A 19,290-nucleotide genomic window follows, 5' to 3' on the forward strand; every position below is an offset into this window, starting at 1 on the left:
GCAGTATCAGTCGGGGTTCCATGGCGTGGATGGCAAGCAAAGAAGATCAATGCACGCTCGTGATCTTTGGCGCAGGCAACTTCACGCAGATGTGACGACGCCATTCACCAGGCTCGCCGCGCTGACATATGGATCGGTCTCGCCAGACCCGGCCCCAAACATTTTAATTAGAGTCTCAATATTTCTCCATTTCTATCGCTCTACAGGACACCCGGAACAACAGTAACAGGGAGTTGATCTGAGGGTTTGAAATGCCAGAACATTTTTGATTTCAATCTTCTTCATACATGCGTTCCGAAAAAGTCGGACACATCTACCCGCCCCTGAACTGGTGTGCTACTCTAGGTACTGCGTGGCATACGTACAAGTACCAGGCGATCACACATTTTCCCAGGCTGTGTTCGACGTCACAGAATGCTATTGAGACACCTATTCACGTCCTAAATGAAACCGAAGCGTTCGTTGTTCATACCCTCCAGCTACCACTGTTGTATTCTTGAGGATGCCCGTGTGCCTTTGCATGAACTTCTCGCATGACACTAGGTATATCATTCTTCGCCATGTCGGTTCCTTGCGGCCGGTTGATGAACTTCTCTGTTGTCACTTCACTTCCCTGTGAATCTCTCCGAATTCCTCCCCTACGTGCTAAGATGCAGAAGTACCTGGGTCATCACTCTCTCTGCAGTTCCTAACAATAGACGAAATTGTGGCAATGGAAGCCTACACCTACGTAGGGTCCAACTCGAGGTCTTCCCTGCTTCCACCACATCACCAAGACGCAATGAACTATGCATCTGCGCGTCCAGACCAGTCAGATCTCCAAGGGATCGACTCATCGAGGCAGTCATCATATGGATTTGCCGACGCAGGTCGCAGTCGTTACTGGCGCCACCACCCGCATGACTCGTAAGTGAGACTCCTGCAGATACCGTGAATCAGAAATAAAGAGAAGTCAGTGATTGAAACAATGCTGACGGAGAGCAGCTATGGAGGCAGCACCCAAAATGCCGTTGACTACACTTACCGTGACACATACTATCAAGATATGCCTCGCTCACACAAGCACTCAACTCAGGGTTCAAGTTCCGGGACATGCCCGACCACCGTGAAAGGAACTGCAGCCAATGAACACATCCAAGGACCAAACAGACCCAGCAACTACAAGCACTATCATCATGGCGAGAGCTCTAGCCATGGTGTGTGTATACAAGCCGCGGAGCGCTACAATCTGAGCGAGTCTTCCCGTCGTGCTTCAAGTTGGACGTCATCTTCTGCTCGACGCCGGAGTGATCTTGACTGGGACAACGGCACTGCAGTATCAGGTTCTCGCTACCCCTCGGAACAGAAACATCAGGGGAATCCGTGGTCTCAGGAAGCTGCCTATCCTGCCTATTCTACTGGGTCCGATTTCCTTGCTGATGATGATGAGCTCTGGGCGCTTGTTTATCCCACAACCGAAACTCGTCTACCCGTACAACAGAGACTCGAGGCTATGGCGGGTACCATGGCACTGCAGGATATCCAAGAACTCAGACGAACACCAGTTGCATCCCGATTCTTTCGTACTCTTGACGATCAAGAGCTTCTATCCAACGTCACTGCGACTCCGCACTGGAACACAGTCAATGGCGACCCGGCGTTCGCTCTGATCCCCGACAACGGAGAGATCGCCACTTTCGAGGATTTGCATAAACGAAAACAGGCTATGGTCTCGGGAGCTTCGTCTATGTATGACTATCAAGATATGGTGCCAGAAGACAGTTCGCAAAGATCGTCGTTTGGCGAGGGAGAAGACCTTGCTACGGTGGGTGTGTCCAGACCTCCGGGACCTCCCCAGCCACATGTTCCCGTAGATGCGTCTCCGACTCGTCATGGTAATGCCACACGCCAGTCGCCTGTCTTTGCGAACTATGATGACCAACATCAGACCGCGGAGCCATCAAGTGCGCAGCGTCATTTCCGAAAATGTGCCATGCCTCACGACGTAGAACCACCGAGCCATGATGGATGGGGTGCCCGGCGACGGACTTACCAAGGAGAATATGGACATCCACATCAGAATCACAGCCAGCGGCAGCAAAAGGACAAAAAGGATAAAAAGAGCAGAAAGGACAGAAAGGCCCGACGTGAAGCCAATCATCAGCATCAAGGACACGGTGAAGTCGACCCACCTCACCACCGAGGCAATTTTGCCAGGCAAGATGATCGTCGACAAGACAGCCTTCCAGGCCGGCAGGCGACCGGACGGAATCGGCGAGGGAAGAATAGCAACAAGCAAGGTCAGAAGCGTGCCTACGAGCATTCACCACGGGATGCGAGGAACGAAGAACGTGATGCTGTAAAGCGGCGGAAGGTGAATTGAGAGATGCCACCTAAGAGGGAGTTCATAACTTGGTAACTTCGGAGCAGGCAACCGTCTCTCGATTAGTATCTGCACCGGCAGACGACCTCCATCGCTAGAACAGGGGGTGACGACAATCTAGCTGCATGATGTCGATCCATGGAAGCATTAGGTAGCCGTGACTCAAAGGCATAGACGAGATTTAATGATGTAAGAGCACGCCAAAGATTTCTTTCTGTTCTTCTAGTCATCTATGTATTCTAGTATATATATAAATCCTGCAGTAAAGTGAGGATCGAGGAAGGGTTGTCAATCTCCCCCACCCAGCCATAAGGAGAGTCATCAAGGCTGGACGAGAGAAGTACATCTCTGTCATGGCCTTCAGCTATCCGAGATCTAGCTCTGTCAAGTCTGTGCGGGGGGTGTGAAGGGTTTTTATATACGGAGAGAATCATGATTTTCTGTGCATAACCGTCGCCGCAGCCTTGACATACAAAAGAAAAATCAATTTGTTAGCGGGGGTTTCACTGGAACGGATCCAGACATTAAAAAACACATACCTGGTGGTTAGGGAAGATCAAAGTGTCAGCCAACACGACATTTTCTCGTCGGCCGGCGGCAAAAACGACAATCTCTGCAATGTCGTCTGGCGTCAGTGGTTCGACGCCCTTGTAGACTGCGTCGGCCTTGGCCTTGTCCCCGTAGAATCGAACGACGGAAAATTCCTGTACCGACGACAACGACGAAGAAAACAAGCGTTAGCGTAGATACTCGGTTTTTGCGCAATGGCTGGGGGAGGATTGTTAGGTAAGAATACGGCGACAGTCCGGGTATCCCATCCAAAAAAAGGCAAGAAAAGAAAAGACGTTGTGTCAGAGTATGGTGTCGGTAGGTCTGGAGTCTGGAGTCTGGATCCGTGTCCGGGTCTAGGGATAGGTCTGCACGAACTGATTGCAGTTCAACGTACCGTCTCAACCTGGCCGGGATCAATTTCTATAACGCGCACGCGCGAGGCAATCAACTCCCGCCTGAGTGCGTCTGTAAACGTCCTCACGGCCGCCTTGGTGGCACAGTAGATGCTTCCACCGGCGTAGCCTTCCCGGCCTGCGATACTGCCAATGTTGATGATATCGCCGCGTCCTCCGTCCTTGCCGCCGTCCTTGTTCAAGAAGATGGGCAGCACCGCCTGCGTCATGTTGACCAGGCCCGTCACGTTGGTCGCGAACATGATCTCCATGTCCTCCGCCTTGATCTCGGGCGCCTTGTCGACGCCCTTGACCAGGCCGGCGTTGTTGACCAAGATATCAATGTCCTGGAACTCGGCGGGCAGGTTGGGCACAAAGGCCTTGACCTCCTCCGGCTTGGAAATGTCCAGCTGCACAGGGAGCACTTGGACGCCGTCGCCGACTTCCTTTGTGATCTCGGCCGCGACGCTCTTGAGCGTGTCGATTCTGCGTGCCGTGATGATGATCTTGAGCTTCTTGGGGCTGGTGCGCGCAAACTCCTGCGCGATCGACTTGCCGATCCCGGAGCTGGCGCCCGTCACCAGTATCGTCTTGCCTTCGAGCCGCTTGGACATCGCCGAGAGGGACATTTTGGAGTGCAGGGTCTGAGAAAAATGTCGCACGCTGCACGCCGGCTGCAGTGGAAGTAGAACCCGTAGTGGTGGGACGAATCGGTGCGGGGAAGAAGAGGACGCGGCGGCGCTGAATAGGCGGAGGAATCTGCCAGCGGCGCCGACGATGTTGGTAGCAGGTGAAGGAAGGTAGGCAGGCATGTACAGAAAGAAAGGAAAAGGGAAACACAGTGGCAGTGGGGGAGTAATTGGGCACGGGAAAAATGAGATGCTTGTAGCGTTCAGTCACGTCTTCAAAATGCTTTCGAGGGGAGACAATCGATTCTCCATTTTGGGGTTGAATCTCCAAATGTTGCACCCCGGTCGACGGCAACATATCCGTCTCCTCATTAATGATCATTGCGTCCACTATCTATCCGGACTCCGTACACTCCGTAGGGATTCACTTGCACACGCTGTGTGCTCACCTGTACAGTTTGTAGTTGCATGGAATACGATATGGGTACGGAACAAAAGCAGCCATACTCATGTATATGCAGATCACTCGGGGCGGTATTCAGTATCATCCTTCTATTTTGATATCTTGCGCCATCTTAGTGATAGATTCCTCCTTTGCCATTTTACCAGTATAGCAGACTTTGGCGCCGTCGCATAATCCATAGTCATGGCATGAAAAGTCGTAACCTATTACGTGGTCTCATAGCTTTAAGCAAGATTTGACTCCCCCAGGGGTACCATCCGAGGAAGTATCAATCGATCCCGAAACATTCAGCATTGGTCCTGTGCAAACACGAGAGTAACCAGACAATGCCGCCGCCATCCTGAGTTTGTCAACCATATAAACAACACATATATACCGGCCATCGGAGGAAGATGGCACGCCTGGGAGACCAAAGCCCCATACGATGTCTTCACAAGAACCCAGACTCCGACAATAGTCTGGCAATCTTTTCCTCTTCTCGCTCCCGAGGCTCAATCTTTAAGCTTTGCGCATACATCTCTTGGACATCACCAGCATTCCTCATATTCTCCGCGATCCATTCCTGCAAGTCTGGTACAGGGTTGAGATTATATGGAACATTCTGGTATTGTTGGATCAGCCGAATAACTTCAGCCGTCTTGGTTCGCTTTGAGAAGTTAATCAGCTCCGAGTTCTTCGCAAGGGACGGAATCCCGTCTTCAATGAAGATCAAATCCGTCATGTAGACGCCCATGAATGGAATGCAAGGCGGAGTTGCAGCTGCCAGGGTCTCCCGATATTGCGAGAAGTTCTTTGCTGTGGAAATCAACTGTCGCATCGACTCCAGCATTGCCGACGTCTTTGGATTGACTCCTTGCCAGGTTCGTCCGAGGCGTAGGATCGGTGCTGTTCCAAACGCAGAGATAATTGCAGTCACAGCTGAAAAGTTATTCAGCGCCCGGCATTTCTGCGCATAGATTAGTAGAAATCCTTATGGCTCCATAGCAGCACTTACATCGGCGATGGCAACAAAATGCTTCACGACGACGACTCTCTTCTTCACCTCAGGTTGTGCTAAGATCATCTCAGCCGTCCAATTGGTCAACTGATTGGAGTGCAATATGGCCGCTTGCACATTCTGGAACGGAGGCATGTCTGGAGCCTTCTTCTCCCATGTTTTCGCTAAACACTCGGAAGGTTTGATCTTGGCATAGAGCCGGGATTCCATGATGGTCAACTGCCGTGCAAATTCAGTTGGATCAATGTCTAGAAATTTCAATTTCTTCATATTCTTGGGCAAGATCGGGGTGGGGGCAGAGTTCGTTATGGTAAGGACCATCTTCTTCGAGGACGTCTCCTGTCCTTTGAGTCGTTGGTCGATAATAGTAATCAAAACCTTGGCCAAGGGAATTTTGGTACTGTTCAACGCATTCTGCGCAAATGATGTAATGCGTTCAAGTAATTCCCTGCTCTTTTCGTTATCACACTCCATCCAATAAACCTCAAGCCAGGCTTTGAGAATGTTCAGCACTCGAAATCGCGCCGGTTTCTGTTTGTGTTCCTCCCAGATCAGAAACTCATCTCTGTTCAAACCCGGAGGTGGCTGAAGGTTGAAGCGTTTGACCAAAAGTTCAAATAGTTCTGACGCTGTCGTGAAGGATCTATAGGTGAGGAGAAATGTGGTCGTGAAAGTGGTATCAGGCCGGTCATGTCTCGTAAGCTGTTCGACCAAGCCGGTCAATGAGCCGCTCTTGACTTGAGGGGGGTCGGTCTTTGTGTCATATATGACTTCGTCAGCATGATCAAGCTGCAAGTACCATGGCACATCGTCAGAATTGAAGCTGGGCTCGAGGTTGGAAGTTTTGAGTTGTGTCAGATTTGGCGGGATCTGGCCAAAGAATTGTCTTGCTTTGTCTTTGGTAGGAGGACGACGGCCCCTTTCAGCTGCTGGCGGCTCTTGACCCATCGTGTAGGACTTTGACGGGCCAATGTCAGCCAATCCTGGGCGAAGATTAGCGGCATGATTAGAGTCGGCTCTCAGATGGTGACTTTGATAGGTCTCGCCTCCGTCCGTAACCCGATGGTCCCGCTTGTTTGCGACCCCGGAGGCATTGAGGTGTGAAGCAGGCAGTAACAACCGCAGCGAGTGACCCAAGTTGGATACATCTGTCTCCATTTGCTTGCATGCACCACGTACGTTGTTCATACGAGTATCCAGAGACTCTCCCCGAATCTCGGCCCATTCGTCTGGTAGGGGTGCTGTCACGGCCTGGCAGCACACAATGACCTCGCCTACGGAGTCGTATACTCTTTGCTTCTGCGACCCAAATTCTACCGGGGTTGATTTTTGGAAGATGTTTCCCAGGCCAGAAAGGTCAATAGATTCAATGAGATGGATCCATGGCCGGAAGTAGTCAATGACTATGCTTGCTCCATGGCAGACATCGTCGCCAATAGCAGATTGTCGTGTCGGTGTCACAATCTTGTCGGTTAGGACGAGACTCTCTTCTAGACTGCGAATCGCAGCTATCAGGTTGCTCTTGCAATCATCGATTTGTTGTAGCAGAGTGGCATCAAGTGGTAGAGAGGGCCGTAAGCCGAGTTCATCACCAGATTCCATAAAAGAAGTTCCCTCACGATTGACCTGGCTGTCGAGGTTGTTGCCTTTCCAACTTCCTCCAACCTTGCTCCCGATAATAAAGCCTGGGATGAGTCGAGGTATCTCTTCACCGCGTTGTTGTCTGGCCACATCAACATACCCGTATACACCATTCATGACACCTTCAGCTTCTTGCAGACACTTGGTCAAAGCATCCGGTCCTGGCCAGTCGGCGGCGGCAATATGAGAGGATAGGACGAGCTTAGAGAATTTGGACATCATCTCCCTAAAGTGAGGATACAACGCCTTGTTCTGTGAGATGATTGATGGATTTCCAGAATGGTTGTCAGTTGTCCCTGAGCCTGCAGCAAGTAACATTCGCAAGTGATCGGAGATATCTTCAGCTTTTCGAACATACTCAGCTCGTGCCTGGAGCCGAATAGCACGCCGATACGCGTCGATCGCCGTGCGCATGTTCTCGACAAGCGTGTTCCACGTGACAGGTGCTGCGCCTGTATCATCCAGGAAATATTTGGGCGTTGGTGACTTGGAGAGCTTCTGGTGCGGCGGCACAGTGAATGAAGTGGCAGTCGTTCCTAGTGGCGGCAGTGCCATTGAGGTCCCGAATGTGCTTGTGAGAGGATTTGAAACCTGGTTACCGGCCTGCCTCGCGGCACTTACATCGATCGAATCCATCGACGTTGATGTGGAAATACTACCAGAAGTCATGGAGCCCTTCTTGTGCGATGAACGGAAAGATTGTTCACCATCCGCTTCAGAGGCCGACCCATCGTAATCCTCCTCATTCTGCTCATACCTCCCCGCCATCATTTCAGGAGGCGGTCTGGTCTGGTCCGGTACGTGAAAGTTATTGCGGTCCCTTGGCCCAGTCTCATCCGAGCTTGTTGGCGTTTCTAATGGCAATTCCATGGTACTAACCCCGGTCAAGGTATTGAAGTAGAACAGACGCCCATCTGGAGTCGCCTGGGGAACCCAAAAGGCGGCCTCTTCTTGAGGCTGCTCCGTACCACCTTCTATAGGTAGGTCGGAGTCTTCGTCCTGTGTGCGAGCATCCGAAACCTCCTCTTCATCATCGTAATCCTCCTCGGTCCCCGATCCTGCGTCACTCCCGTCCTGGCCCGTCAATTCGACCAGCTCGTTTACGTCTGATATCTCGACCGTATAATTACTGGGGAACCAGCCCCGGACATTATTGATCACCCCATCCCACCACCCACTCTCAAGTTGCGTCAAGACCTGGATAATATCCCCTGCGCGAAAACTCAGGCTGGTTTGATCATCGGCGTCATAATTATACAACGCTCGAACGTACATGGGCGGTGGCGGAGGAGGAAGATCAGGACTGGCGACATAGCCGTTCATGGCAGCCGCCTGGGCAGCCCGACGGCGCGGCGAGAGGCCGCTCATGCCCGACTGATGGACAGCGGATGTCGCTGGACGCGGGGCGGATTGAGCAGCTCTGTTGGGTTCTGTGTAATGGAAAGCTGCCGCAAAAGTCGACCCCGACTTGACTGCCTGTGATGGAGGAGCCGAGTCTTGTGCAACTCTGCGCGACGTTGACATTTCACTAGAGTTCACCGCTTCGAGACGGACAGAACGACTTGATGGTGCCTTTCGGAGCGCAGCAGGGCGGCCAGGATCTGCATATTCGATCGCTTCGGGATCTGGGCTGCGGAATAGGTCGCGTGGAGCAGGTTATCGCAGGATTTTTGAGGATTCGATCATGCGAGGTATCATGCACACAGCACAGAGGCTGAGGACAGAGGCAGGAAGGGAAGTCTTTTTGTCAGTTGTGGTGGCAGGTGTCGAAGGTGGAGTTAGGGCGAAGAGTAGGCGCCCGATTGGAGGTTCGAGAACGAGGAGGCAGAGGTCAGGCGGGATGTCGATGGGCGGCTATGTCCTGCAAGCTACTGACAATGTTACAGCGCAAGAGAACGAGGTGAGAAAGACGAAGAAATCTCTGCATATACGGTGGACTCCCACACACAAGGCAGAGGGGGAGAGGGAGAAACTGTGTGTCGGCGAAAAGATGAGCACGCAGGGAGTAACTAACTCAGAAGCCAAAAGAGGTGTGGAGGATGGATGGGTATGCCAGGAGTCCGAGAGTGCAACCAACAACGTACAGTAGAACTACAGTACTCCGTACGAGTACAAGCTTCCGTACGAGCTTCCCTGACCCTCGTCTATATCCACGCACGACGAACCCACCCGCGACGCAGCTCGACACCCGAAAACAGTGCTGACCCGGGAGCCCATCCATCTTCTTCGACTAGCCACGGTCCAATGGCCACAGAGTGACAAGCTGAGGCATCTCGCTGTCTAGGACAAATGAACCATCATCACACATGCATGACGACCGCCACAAAGTACGATGCACAACAGAGACAACAAGTACGGAGTACCCCCTATCACATCCAGCCCTCGTCACCCTGAGGCCGATACTCGTACGGAGTACAATATCTTCTACTAGTACTCCGTACATTAGGTACCTATGGGTACAATTCTCCTTTCCCTGCGCACTTCTGCGGTACCGCGGTAGCGATCTTTAGGCTCATGATTAGGCTCTCCAGGGCATCGCTACGAGGCTGCGAGATACTCCGTGTGATTGGGAACATCCCCCCCTTCCTCTTCCTTACCCGCAACATGTGTCGTCTACAAGCCCACAGGTGACTTAGGATCGTCGCCGTGAAGCGTGCTAAACATGCCCGTCTCTCGCGGCTTGACTCGGCCGTCCGTTTCAAAATACCCTCAACCATCATCCCGGAGGTGGCTGTGGCCGGGAGTACAGGGCTCAACAGTGTCGCTAGCTAATTAGATACCTAGTACACATGTACTCGCACCCAGACAGCACCGCAACGGCGACGCGCGTGAGATTCTCGTTTCGCCAATGTTTTTGGAATCTTCCCCTTGCGAGCCTGTGTATTCAGCTGTGGGCTTGAACGTGTCTCGCACAGTTGAGCGCCACAGCCAGCCAGGACCGCCGTACTTAGCAAGCCCTGTGAGCACGGCAGAGATCCGTCTTGGTTATGGCTTATGCGCATGTCATTATCAGTGCTAGACGAGGAACGAAATCTCCCTTGCCGGCCTCGTGCCGGGAAGGGGTCAAAGATTACAACGCGTCTCGCTCATACCATCGTCCTCTGCAGGTGGAGTTACCCCAGATCACGAAGATACGGGCAAAGAAATGTTGTCATCCCATGTTTGGGCTGGAGGCCAGCTCGGATGGTCCGGAGTACAACATGTGCTGATCGTCTATGAGATAATGTACCTCGATGCCGTTGCCCGCACAGCGGTCTGGAGGTCGCCTAAAGTATCCCTCCCCTCTTTGCCACCCAACTTACGGGCACCATATCGACGGGAGTTGGGGGTTTATGCCCACGCTGTTTGGAGTGATAAACAGACCGCACGGGATAACATTCTTCTCTCACAATAACCACGACAGATGATAACGGCTATCTAGACACCAACTGTCACTTATCAAAGCACCTGATATCCCACCTTTCGAAAAAGCAAAAACCGTCCAGCCCAAACGTATGGCAACGCACCGGGGGATAGTTCGCCGTCGTAGCCTTATCCTGCCAGGCTAGTGAGGCTTGGCTATTTGCGGCAGTCGGATCCATCACCTTACAGGTGATACCGGAACACTCAGCGGCCGAGTGGTGATGGAACCAGTTCAAGTTCACCTTTGCGTCTGTGGTCCCGTGGCCTAGCGGCAGCAGCAGTTGCATTGAGACGAAGAGGCGTAAAGACGATCCCCAAGGCCGTTGCAGAGTTTGGAGAGATAGGAGCAGTGAGTCTGTGGCCATGGCCAGCGGTCCGTTCCAATGGTGAGTGACAATCGGCCAGAAGAAGCTCCCAAACATTTCGCGATACGTTATACGACGGGGAGTGAGTGAAATCATAATGCGACAATCTGGTTGAACGGACTGAACAGGCACATTGTCACCCTGGTCGACTTCCCAAGGGTCAAACCATTAAAGTGTTATTCCCACACTATATCGCCCGACGGGGCCATTTCCACGCTGGGCTCATCAGAGCCTGCTCGCCGTCAAGGCTTCAACATCATTGTCGATGCTCGTGTGAACATAAGCTTGAGTAACCTTCAGACAAAGCGAACACCACGCCGACCAACGGGAACTCGTACTGTACACCTCGACGTCCTTCTCTCAGCCGATGGCATCAACACCTTCGCCCGTCAACCGCACTTTCCAGATGTTCAACCCGAGTACCGCTCGAGATTGCAGTATACATCGGACGAGGGGGTTAGCAAGCTCTCTGAAACAAAGCTTCCTTTGAGCAACAGCATGGATGTGTTTACCGGGATGTACGCGGCAGAATCCCGCGGTTACCTACCGTACTAATGCATCGAGGCCCGAACGGATATATTCTCACGTATCTCGTCTCGCGCGGCAGGGAACTCGTCGTCGTCACTTACTCCTACAAGGACTACCATATCGGAAAAGATAGAAGAGGTCGACATGGACGGATTCCGGGCCTGCTACGCAGACTACAGCAGGGCCATTCAATCCGTCATCAAACTCGTCGATTACACGCTACGGTGGCCTCTGCTCGTCATGCCACCCATGCGGCACTAGACGAACAAACACAGGAACGACACGTCCTGCTCGACGACGCATGCCATTGCATGCAGAAGCACACGGGCCAGGGCGACGGCTATATCACCGGGAATGGGTTGGCATCACTGGCGGACGCGTGACAGTGATGTAGGCAGCAAGGGCAGTGAGGACAGCGAGAAGGCGGCGACCTCTGCACACGTGTATTTAACCGCGCTCACTGTCATGAAGCCTCACAGACACACTTTCATATCATCAATAGATTCATTCATTCCACATCTGGCTTCACTGTTTCTACTCTATGTAAAGGCCTGGAAGAATATACATCTACTCAGGTAAGGTACTGGGTACCTAGGAACTCGATACAATATTTCCTTGATGAAACAACTTTTCATTTCTCACCTGATGGTCATCCCCCATTCAACTCCACTCTCATTTGGCGACCGATACTGAATATCATGCGCCATTTCCTCCGTACCCACGTACTCTGTACGCATTCTTCGAGCTCCTCCCGCTACTCGTTCTCCCGCAACTACAGTAGCTACCCATACGGGACGGGTTTCTCATGAGATGCCCGCCCCTACGGGTACGGGAGCAGAACTCCACCACTGGCGCTGGCACTGGCGCTCCGGCACATGCTGTACTCGTAAGAAATTTCAACGTCGATCCATTCCCAAAAGGCTAGTGCGGCATGCCCAATGGAGGTGCAGGGCATTTGTACTTTTTGTACTGTAGATCGTCCCCAGCCTCATTCCGAAGTACGCGCCCACATATCCGTACAGTACTGTACATACATGCATGCAAATATCGTACACACTCGCATCGGATATGCAGCACCCCTACGGGAGGGGAGCCGGGGGTCGGCCCGGGGGGACCGTTTGTCGCACTCCCACGCAATCGATCCTACTAGCTACAGTGACGGGACGAGGGGGTTGCAGCCGCGTTGGCGATCTATTCGATCAATAATGAACATGGCTGTCTTGAGTAAACGACGTGAGCAATGCTAACGTCATGAAACACGCGGAGACGAAATGCAGGGCATCTTTGCATATTCTTCGACGTCAGGATTCGGCAATGGACGATCGCTCCCACTCACGAAAGGGAGATAGGAGGTCAGATATAGATCCCATACGTAAAGGGCGGGTTACGATTGCTACTGAAAACGGAACAATAATAACGATCAACGTGCAAACAGCAATCATCGCTTTACCTTCGAAAGGACTCGGACAAACCCTATGATGCCGTTCGTTGGATGTTCCGCAGGATGGAAAGGTCCTCCTGGAGTATATCGACCGGCGATGGTGGCACAGAAGCAATCATGGTGCCGTATACGCGACGGAAGGTAAGAATGAACAAACGTAGGCACTCCTTGGATTCTGGACGGGAGATCAAGCCTCCCAATCATGATGTGGTGACTCCATATTGTCACCAGATCCTGCTGACGCGAATGAGGCACATACTCGAAGTTCGGGAGCAAACCCCAAACGTCCTCACTCTTGGACAGCCTGAGGCCCAATGTCGGAGTAAATCTTATTGGACAGCTGAAGAAGGCGAGCAGCTGTGTGAAGGGTGGCATTGTACCCAAGGACATCGAGCAGGAAACAGAAAACGTTCGGGGGGAGGGCAGCGCTGTGACAAGCCCATAGTTGCGTACGCATGTAAACAACGTCAAACTATCGTGATCTGGTCGATGGTTAATCCAACATGAACTAATATCCACTTACACGTCAGGATCGGAACGTTTGTTTGGCACACTGGGCTCAGACTGAAGCTCATCGGGGCCCGTCAGTCTCCGAGTGCACGATGACCGGCTTGCAAAGAATAACCACGGTGGCCAGTATAGATGCCCTGCTGCGCTCAAAAAGATAGCGTAGCGCGAGTTTGGCAGATGTCGGCCGAACCGTTTGCTGTACGCAGGTATCCGAAGTTGGGGCCGGTCCAGGTTTGACATATCCGAAATATACACTTCTCTAAAGCTTGCTAAGATCCTGAAGCTGACGTTTGGCAAGGCATTGACAGATGATAGCCCCGTCCATTCCAAGCATTGCCAGCTAGGAACAAATCTGGGATAACCCCGAGTCATGAGGGACTATTGTATCGCTCATGCAGTTTGTTGGACTGACGATACCTGAACGGTAATTGTTGCCACCCGTGCTTATCGACTCGGCCCAAAACTCGAGGCTCGTTACGGTGACCGTCCAGACCAGGATCGGTAAGGAAAGTCATCCATCGATACTCCGTATCTGTTGTCTTGTACGGCGGAACCCACCCCATATGACGAGGCTAAGCGGCGTTTGAAGAAGGGCGGTCTAAACATTGAAATGGCGGTGTTGCTGCAGAGAGGCTCTTCATGGATTCTGCAAAAGATACGATGCCGGTGAGTGTGAAATCACCAGGCGCGCCCTGTGTCGGACGTTCGGTTGTGGAAAGCAGACGGCTATCTCTGCCTATTCCTCCTGCGGGATTGTTATTGACAAAATTGCGCGGGTAGCCCCTCCACTGTCGACCCCTCGTCTCAGCCCGAATGAACAAATATCTTCGTATCAGCCGATTAGTGCCGCCTCCTTTGATTCCTTTGAGCTTCTCGAAGCGGCGTATGCACTGGTGCAGGGGAATTTCAAGGCAGCGAATGGCCGTGTAATGCGACGTTGCCGGAGATTGTCAAAATTTCAGATGAGGTGACGGATTCAGACTCCATTACGAGGTGGGTTTTGGGAGTGGAGAGGCAGTAGTGCCGCGGGTTGTGGGATCCCGGCGGAAACGCACTGACTGGCGTCCGCGGTGGCCCTTGTAGGCCCGGTTCGGCCGGCCGGGGGAGCCCTGGCAAGCCATGCTTCAGACCTGACGAAACCCATTTCTCCCAAAACCGCTCTTACGGAACCGCACCAACATCGGCATGTTTCGGTTATACAAGGTCTGGCTGCGATGGTTCATTGCGGGCGTTGGGTTGAGCGGAGGTAGCTGCTGGCATGTTGTAGTTGTTCTGCAGAGGTGTTCACCGCCATATGGATGGGAAGTAGGCACCACTATGCTGGTCAGCAAGAATTATAAGTGAAGCGACCACTAAGGCTGACCATGCGAGACTTTCACGGGAGGACCTGTCGTGAGAATGGAGAGAGGATTGCAGTCTCTTGGTTGACAGCATCGGCCTGGAGCAGCTGCACAGTGTCGGTTCACCTGGCTCAGTACTGGAAATTGGCGGCCAGGTTTGCAATTCTTTAAGCCTACAATCACTCCTCGGTCCCTGCGCGAGTCTCATCGGCGACTGGGAAAGACTTGACTCGGTGCATACTTGTCAGAGTCAAGGAGCCAATACGGAGTAGTTCGTTGCTTTTTGTTCGGTTCTCTACTGCCGGGTCGCCCATTCTCTTCAGACCACAAATGCTACCCACCTCGCCGCGAAGACCATTGAAACGGGTCCTATCCACGGCTTGGACCATCGCGCGGGAGTTTGGATGACGCTTCCTAGCTGAGAATTTGTTGCATCAAGGACTACTCCGTAGTAGTCGCCTGACAGGCACAGTTGACTTGACAGACACAAGCGATCTGAAGAATCCGTTGCTGTACTTCTAAGCTGTCAGACAACCTGGTGTCATTTGGGGTGGGCATTTGGAAGCCCTTAGCGAGGCCCACGTCCCGAATTAGAGCGGGTGACCCTTACTTATTAAGAGATCAAGGAGCTGCACGGCACATGCAGGAACAGGTCCTTGGGCGACATTCCAAGTGCTGACGATCGCTGCTTGACCAACTTTTTTGGAGCCACGACTACTCGTTTGTCTCTGTCGAAAGCTGAAATGGCGGTACCTGGTTTGATCATGTGCCACATATTGCATCGTACAGTCCTTCGATAGGTCGATAATTGGCCCTGGACAACCCAATGGCAAGCAGACCGTGGCTTGTAGCAACGTTATTGTTGGTTGGGCGTCACGCTGCGTAGCCAACCGCGCAAGCGTGGTACGGACCGAAGCATACCTGAAATGTTTGATGGCTGGTGGGATCATTATTTAGAGGTGGCTGGGGCCTTGCATCGTGATAACGAGGAATGTTTCGAGATCGAAAAGACGTCCTGTACTGGCAACAACAGGTCCCACCTTACATCGTGACTTGTGCTTGTCGTCCTCCACTCGCCGACCGTCACGATCCATAGAGTTCAACGTGACGCGCTGTTGAGTAGAGATGCCTGTTATCCAGGGCGCCGTTGTCCATGGACACCACTATCACTGCGTAGTATCGTCTTCACTTGTGTTGCGTGGACTCGGGAGGTGCACATTCATCGGGTCTAAAGACCTGGCGCGAACCCAGAAACGGCACAGGGTGACGGCCGCAGTAGCCCAGCTGGCCGTCGCCGGAAGTGGTGTCTCATGGCGATTTCTCGAAGCCAAAAGGTGGGCTGCGCTGAGCGAGGTGGGAGTGGGAAGACGGGGACGCTAGGTGCAAGGATACCGCGGGTCGCTTTTGGTGCTTGGACGCCCGCTTGGTGTGCCGCTGGACTGGGCTGTCTGGTCTGGTCACCTCCATACGGTAATTTTTCAGGGGCTCACTGACTGAGGAGGGCAACTCGAGAGAGAATGCTTCGAGGGCGAGCAAGGGACAGGAGGAGGGACAATCTGAACTGAGCACCCTCCTCTCTTGCCATCAGCTGCCCCTCCTCGTTTTCTTCGTTTCGCACACTCTCCTCCTCTTTCTGTCTGTACAACACCTCTGCCATTGTCGTCGCAACCATCTGTAATAATATCGTCGCATATCAGCCTTTGTATCGAATATTGTCACGCTGCGTACGGCGCTGCACCACGCTGCATTGACGACTACTACACCGACCACGTGATCCACCTTGCGTTTTTGCCAACCAGACCCAGGCCGATTCCCCTTCAAATCACAGCCAGCAATCATTTCCTCAATCGCTTCGACTTCCAGGCGGCCTAGCAACACGGAATGATCACGGCTCAATCTACGTCCACGTACCAACTCACTTTTGAGCGAAAGGCTTGCGCCGGGTCCGAGGACTTTTAACCCTTCACTTTCTGAACCATGGCCCAGGCTGACGCCGCCACCGCTTCAGAGCCTGCGAACGCCAGCGCAGCGACAGCGACCCCGAAGAAGGCTGCTTCAGCGCCCGAGAAGAAGTACAAATGCCAATATTGTAATCGAGCCTTCAGCAGAAGTGAACACCGCAGTCGACACGAACGATCGCGTAAGTAGAATAATTTTTTTGTTCTTGCGACGTGGGGCTTCACCCAGACCCCGCCATCACCTCTTCCCACTGAATGAGCTCTCAGGCCATCATCAACTGACATCCATCCCTTGCCAGACACGAAGGAACGTCCCTTCAAGTGCCAGAAATGTCGTAGCACCTTCGTCCGTCGCGATCTGCTCTTACGCCACGATAGGACCGTCCATGCAAAGGATGGCGGTGTACCCCTTCAATCTGAAGGCAGAAAGAGAACGGGAACAGGCGCAGGGACGAAGACGACGCCCTCAACGGCCGCTACGTCCAAGCCTTCAATAAGTCTTGAACCGGGGACTTTGGAGCAGATAGAGGCTAGCAGCGATGGTATGCTCGACCTTGAAACTGCCGCCATGTTGATGACAGACTTCCAACACAAGGCGGCAGCAGCAGCATCAGTAAACGGCCACGTTCAGAACGGCGAGAGCGCAATCCCCGACTACTCTCCAGATCGAAGCTCGCTTCTCGAATCGTCAGACTATCTCGCCGGTCCTAACGGTCTCCCACACATGCCTTGGGACACCTTTATGCCTCACGGCCCGTCAGAACCGAAAGCGCATTCCATGTCGAGCATTTCGTCGCAAGATAACCTTTCACAGCCTCCTTTCGTTCACATGGGATCGATACAACCGCATCAGTCTCAGTTGCCGCCCATCATGGAACGACAAACCTCCTTGGGTAGTTCACTGCCGCCAACATTCCACTCTTTGCCCGACACCTTCCCGGTCTCGGGGACGCCGACACCCAATGCACTCTCTCCCTTTCCCTCGATGACAGGGCCTGTATCGCCAGTGAACTATCGCAAGTCTCCTGGGCCAGCCCAACCCCTTTCCTTACCCAAAGCTCCGCAGTTGAACAATGATGACGAGAGAGCTATCATTGCTAACCAGCTAGGTGGAGATATCACCCTGCCTTCCCTACCCTCAATGAACCTATATTTGACCACCTACTTCAATCTCTTTCATCACCACATGCCCTTCCTGCACCCTGTCACCTTTCGTCCTGAAAATTGTCAACCGGCACTTCTACTTGCTATCCTGTCCATCGGCGCTCTGTACAATTTCGAACAGGAACAAGCCTACCTACTGCACCATGGTTCTAAGAAACTTGTCAACCAATTTCTCCAGAATAAGGACAACTTTGATTCTCGAAAGTGCCCTCTCTGGACTATGCAAAGTACTTTACTGAACATGGTCTTCGAAAGCTGGAGTGGTGGCTCACAAGGCCTCGAATGGGCTTGTTCTATCAAGAGCTTGCTCGCCAATGTAAGTTACCCCTGGAGTCAATTTGGCCTTTTGCTCACCGTTTTAGATGGTCGCGGGCAATAAGTACGAATTGAAGTTGCGTATCGATGGTCGCGCTGGCGCACCTCCGACACATGATCAGTGGGTCAATGAAGAGGGTTGTCGGCGCACTTATTATGCCGTCTATATCTTCTTCGGCATGCTGACTCTAACATACAACCACACTCCGGCTATCAGCTTCAACGAGTTCGATACATTGCCACTGCCTTCTTCCGAGTCGTTATGGAATATTGAGCCTGCAGACGAGGACTCCTGGCAAGATATTTTCGCAGCCTCTCCCACCATTACTGTTCGAGAAGCATACGACAGTCTCTTTCAAGGAGATGCCGCCAGATACAGTGCTTTTGCAACTCGAGTGATGATCAATGCATTGTTCCTAGAGGTCTGGAATCTGCGAAGAAGTTTCGAATCGCTGCAGGATGTGGTTCTGGAATGGAAGATTCGCATTGCTTTAGAAACGTGGGAACGATCACTGGATCTGTGCGAGCCTGAAATCATCGTTGTTCCTCTCAGCACACCCCACAAAAGCCACCCTCTGATCTTCAACTCGATGGCTGTGTACCGCAACACCCGTGCCTTCCTCGAAGTCGATCTCAAAGATGTCCAAGAAGCGTTGCGATACCACAACTCGTATGAGATTGCCGGCGCCATGTCGTCGGCGCGCGACAATGTCAAGAGAACCAAAGAAATGATCAAGGTTGTCGAACAATGCTACGAGTGCATGGAAATCGTTGCCATGCAGGGTATCAATTGGGTCACCAAGACATCATCTACCAATTGGAGTATTGAACATCCTCTTTGTGGACTGGATCTCATTACCATATTAAGCCTATGGCTGTATCGCATTGAGCATGATGATCAAGAAGCCACTGATGAAGAGCTTGCCATGTATATGAGAGTACGTGGATTATTCGATGATGACGCCGTGGACGCGAACGGATCACGTCTCAGCTCCACGGTGGCTCGTGTCTGGGGCTCAATGCTGGACGGTGTGGTTGTTTGGGGGTGAGTATCTCTGCTGATGCTGAGGAAGAATCTCGGCTAACATGTTCCAGCATCTCAAAAACCATGGGCGAGTCATTCAAACTACATTCCCAAGCTTTGATTGGTTATGTCGATGAGCTCTCATTAGACCATGTCACGGGAATGCAAGTCGACCAGAACCTTATGGACATGGCAACGACATACTGA

The 19,290-nt window shown here is 52.5% G+C and overlaps 4 protein-coding genes across 4 annotated transcripts; 2 read left to right on the top strand and 2 right to left on the bottom strand.

Annotated features, from left to right (window-relative positions):
• Window positions 1-712: 712 nt before the first annotated feature.
• On the top strand, window positions 713-2,362 carry PV08_01603 (uncharacterized protein; the record flags this gene model as incomplete). Its single annotated transcript, XM_016375964.1, has 2 exons — window positions 713-906; window positions 985-2,362. The coding sequence occupies 2 exons, from the start codon at window positions 713-715 to the stop codon at window positions 2,360-2,362; spliced, it is 1,572 nt and encodes a 523-aa protein (XP_016241240.1).
• A 524-nt stretch (window positions 2,363-2,886) lies between these two features.
• On the bottom strand, window positions 2,887-3,935 carry PV08_01604 (uncharacterized protein; the record flags this gene model as incomplete). The annotated part of the gene is made up of 2 exons (XM_016375965.1): window positions 2,887-3,066; window positions 3,309-3,935. 2 exons carry the CDS (start codon window positions 3,933-3,935, stop codon window positions 2,887-2,889), a joined length of 807 nt encoding a protein of 268 aa, XP_016241241.1.
• An 893-nt stretch (window positions 3,936-4,828) lies between these two features.
• Window positions 4,829-8,560, bottom strand: PV08_01605 (uncharacterized protein; the record flags this gene model as incomplete). Its single annotated transcript, XM_016375966.1, has 2 exons — window positions 4,829-5,344; window positions 5,393-8,560. 2 exons carry the CDS (start codon window positions 8,558-8,560, stop codon window positions 4,829-4,831), a joined length of 3,684 nt encoding a protein of 1,227 aa, XP_016241242.1.
• An 8,039-nt stretch (window positions 8,561-16,599) lies between these two features.
• Window positions 16,600-19,290, top strand: PV08_01606 (uncharacterized protein; the record flags this gene model as incomplete). Its single annotated transcript, XM_016375967.1, has 4 exons — window positions 16,600-16,762; window positions 16,880-18,060; window positions 18,107-19,104; window positions 19,155-19,290. The coding sequence occupies 4 exons, from the start codon at window positions 16,600-16,602 to the stop codon at window positions 19,288-19,290; spliced, it is 2,478 nt and encodes an 825-aa protein (XP_016241243.1).

Source organism: Exophiala spinifera (assembly GCF_000836115.1).
Source record: "Exophiala spinifera strain CBS 89968 unplaced genomic scaffold supercont1.1, whole genome shotgun sequence".
Classification (NCBI taxonomy): Eukaryota; Fungi; Ascomycota; class Eurotiomycetes; order Chaetothyriales; family Herpotrichiellaceae; genus Exophiala; species Exophiala spinifera.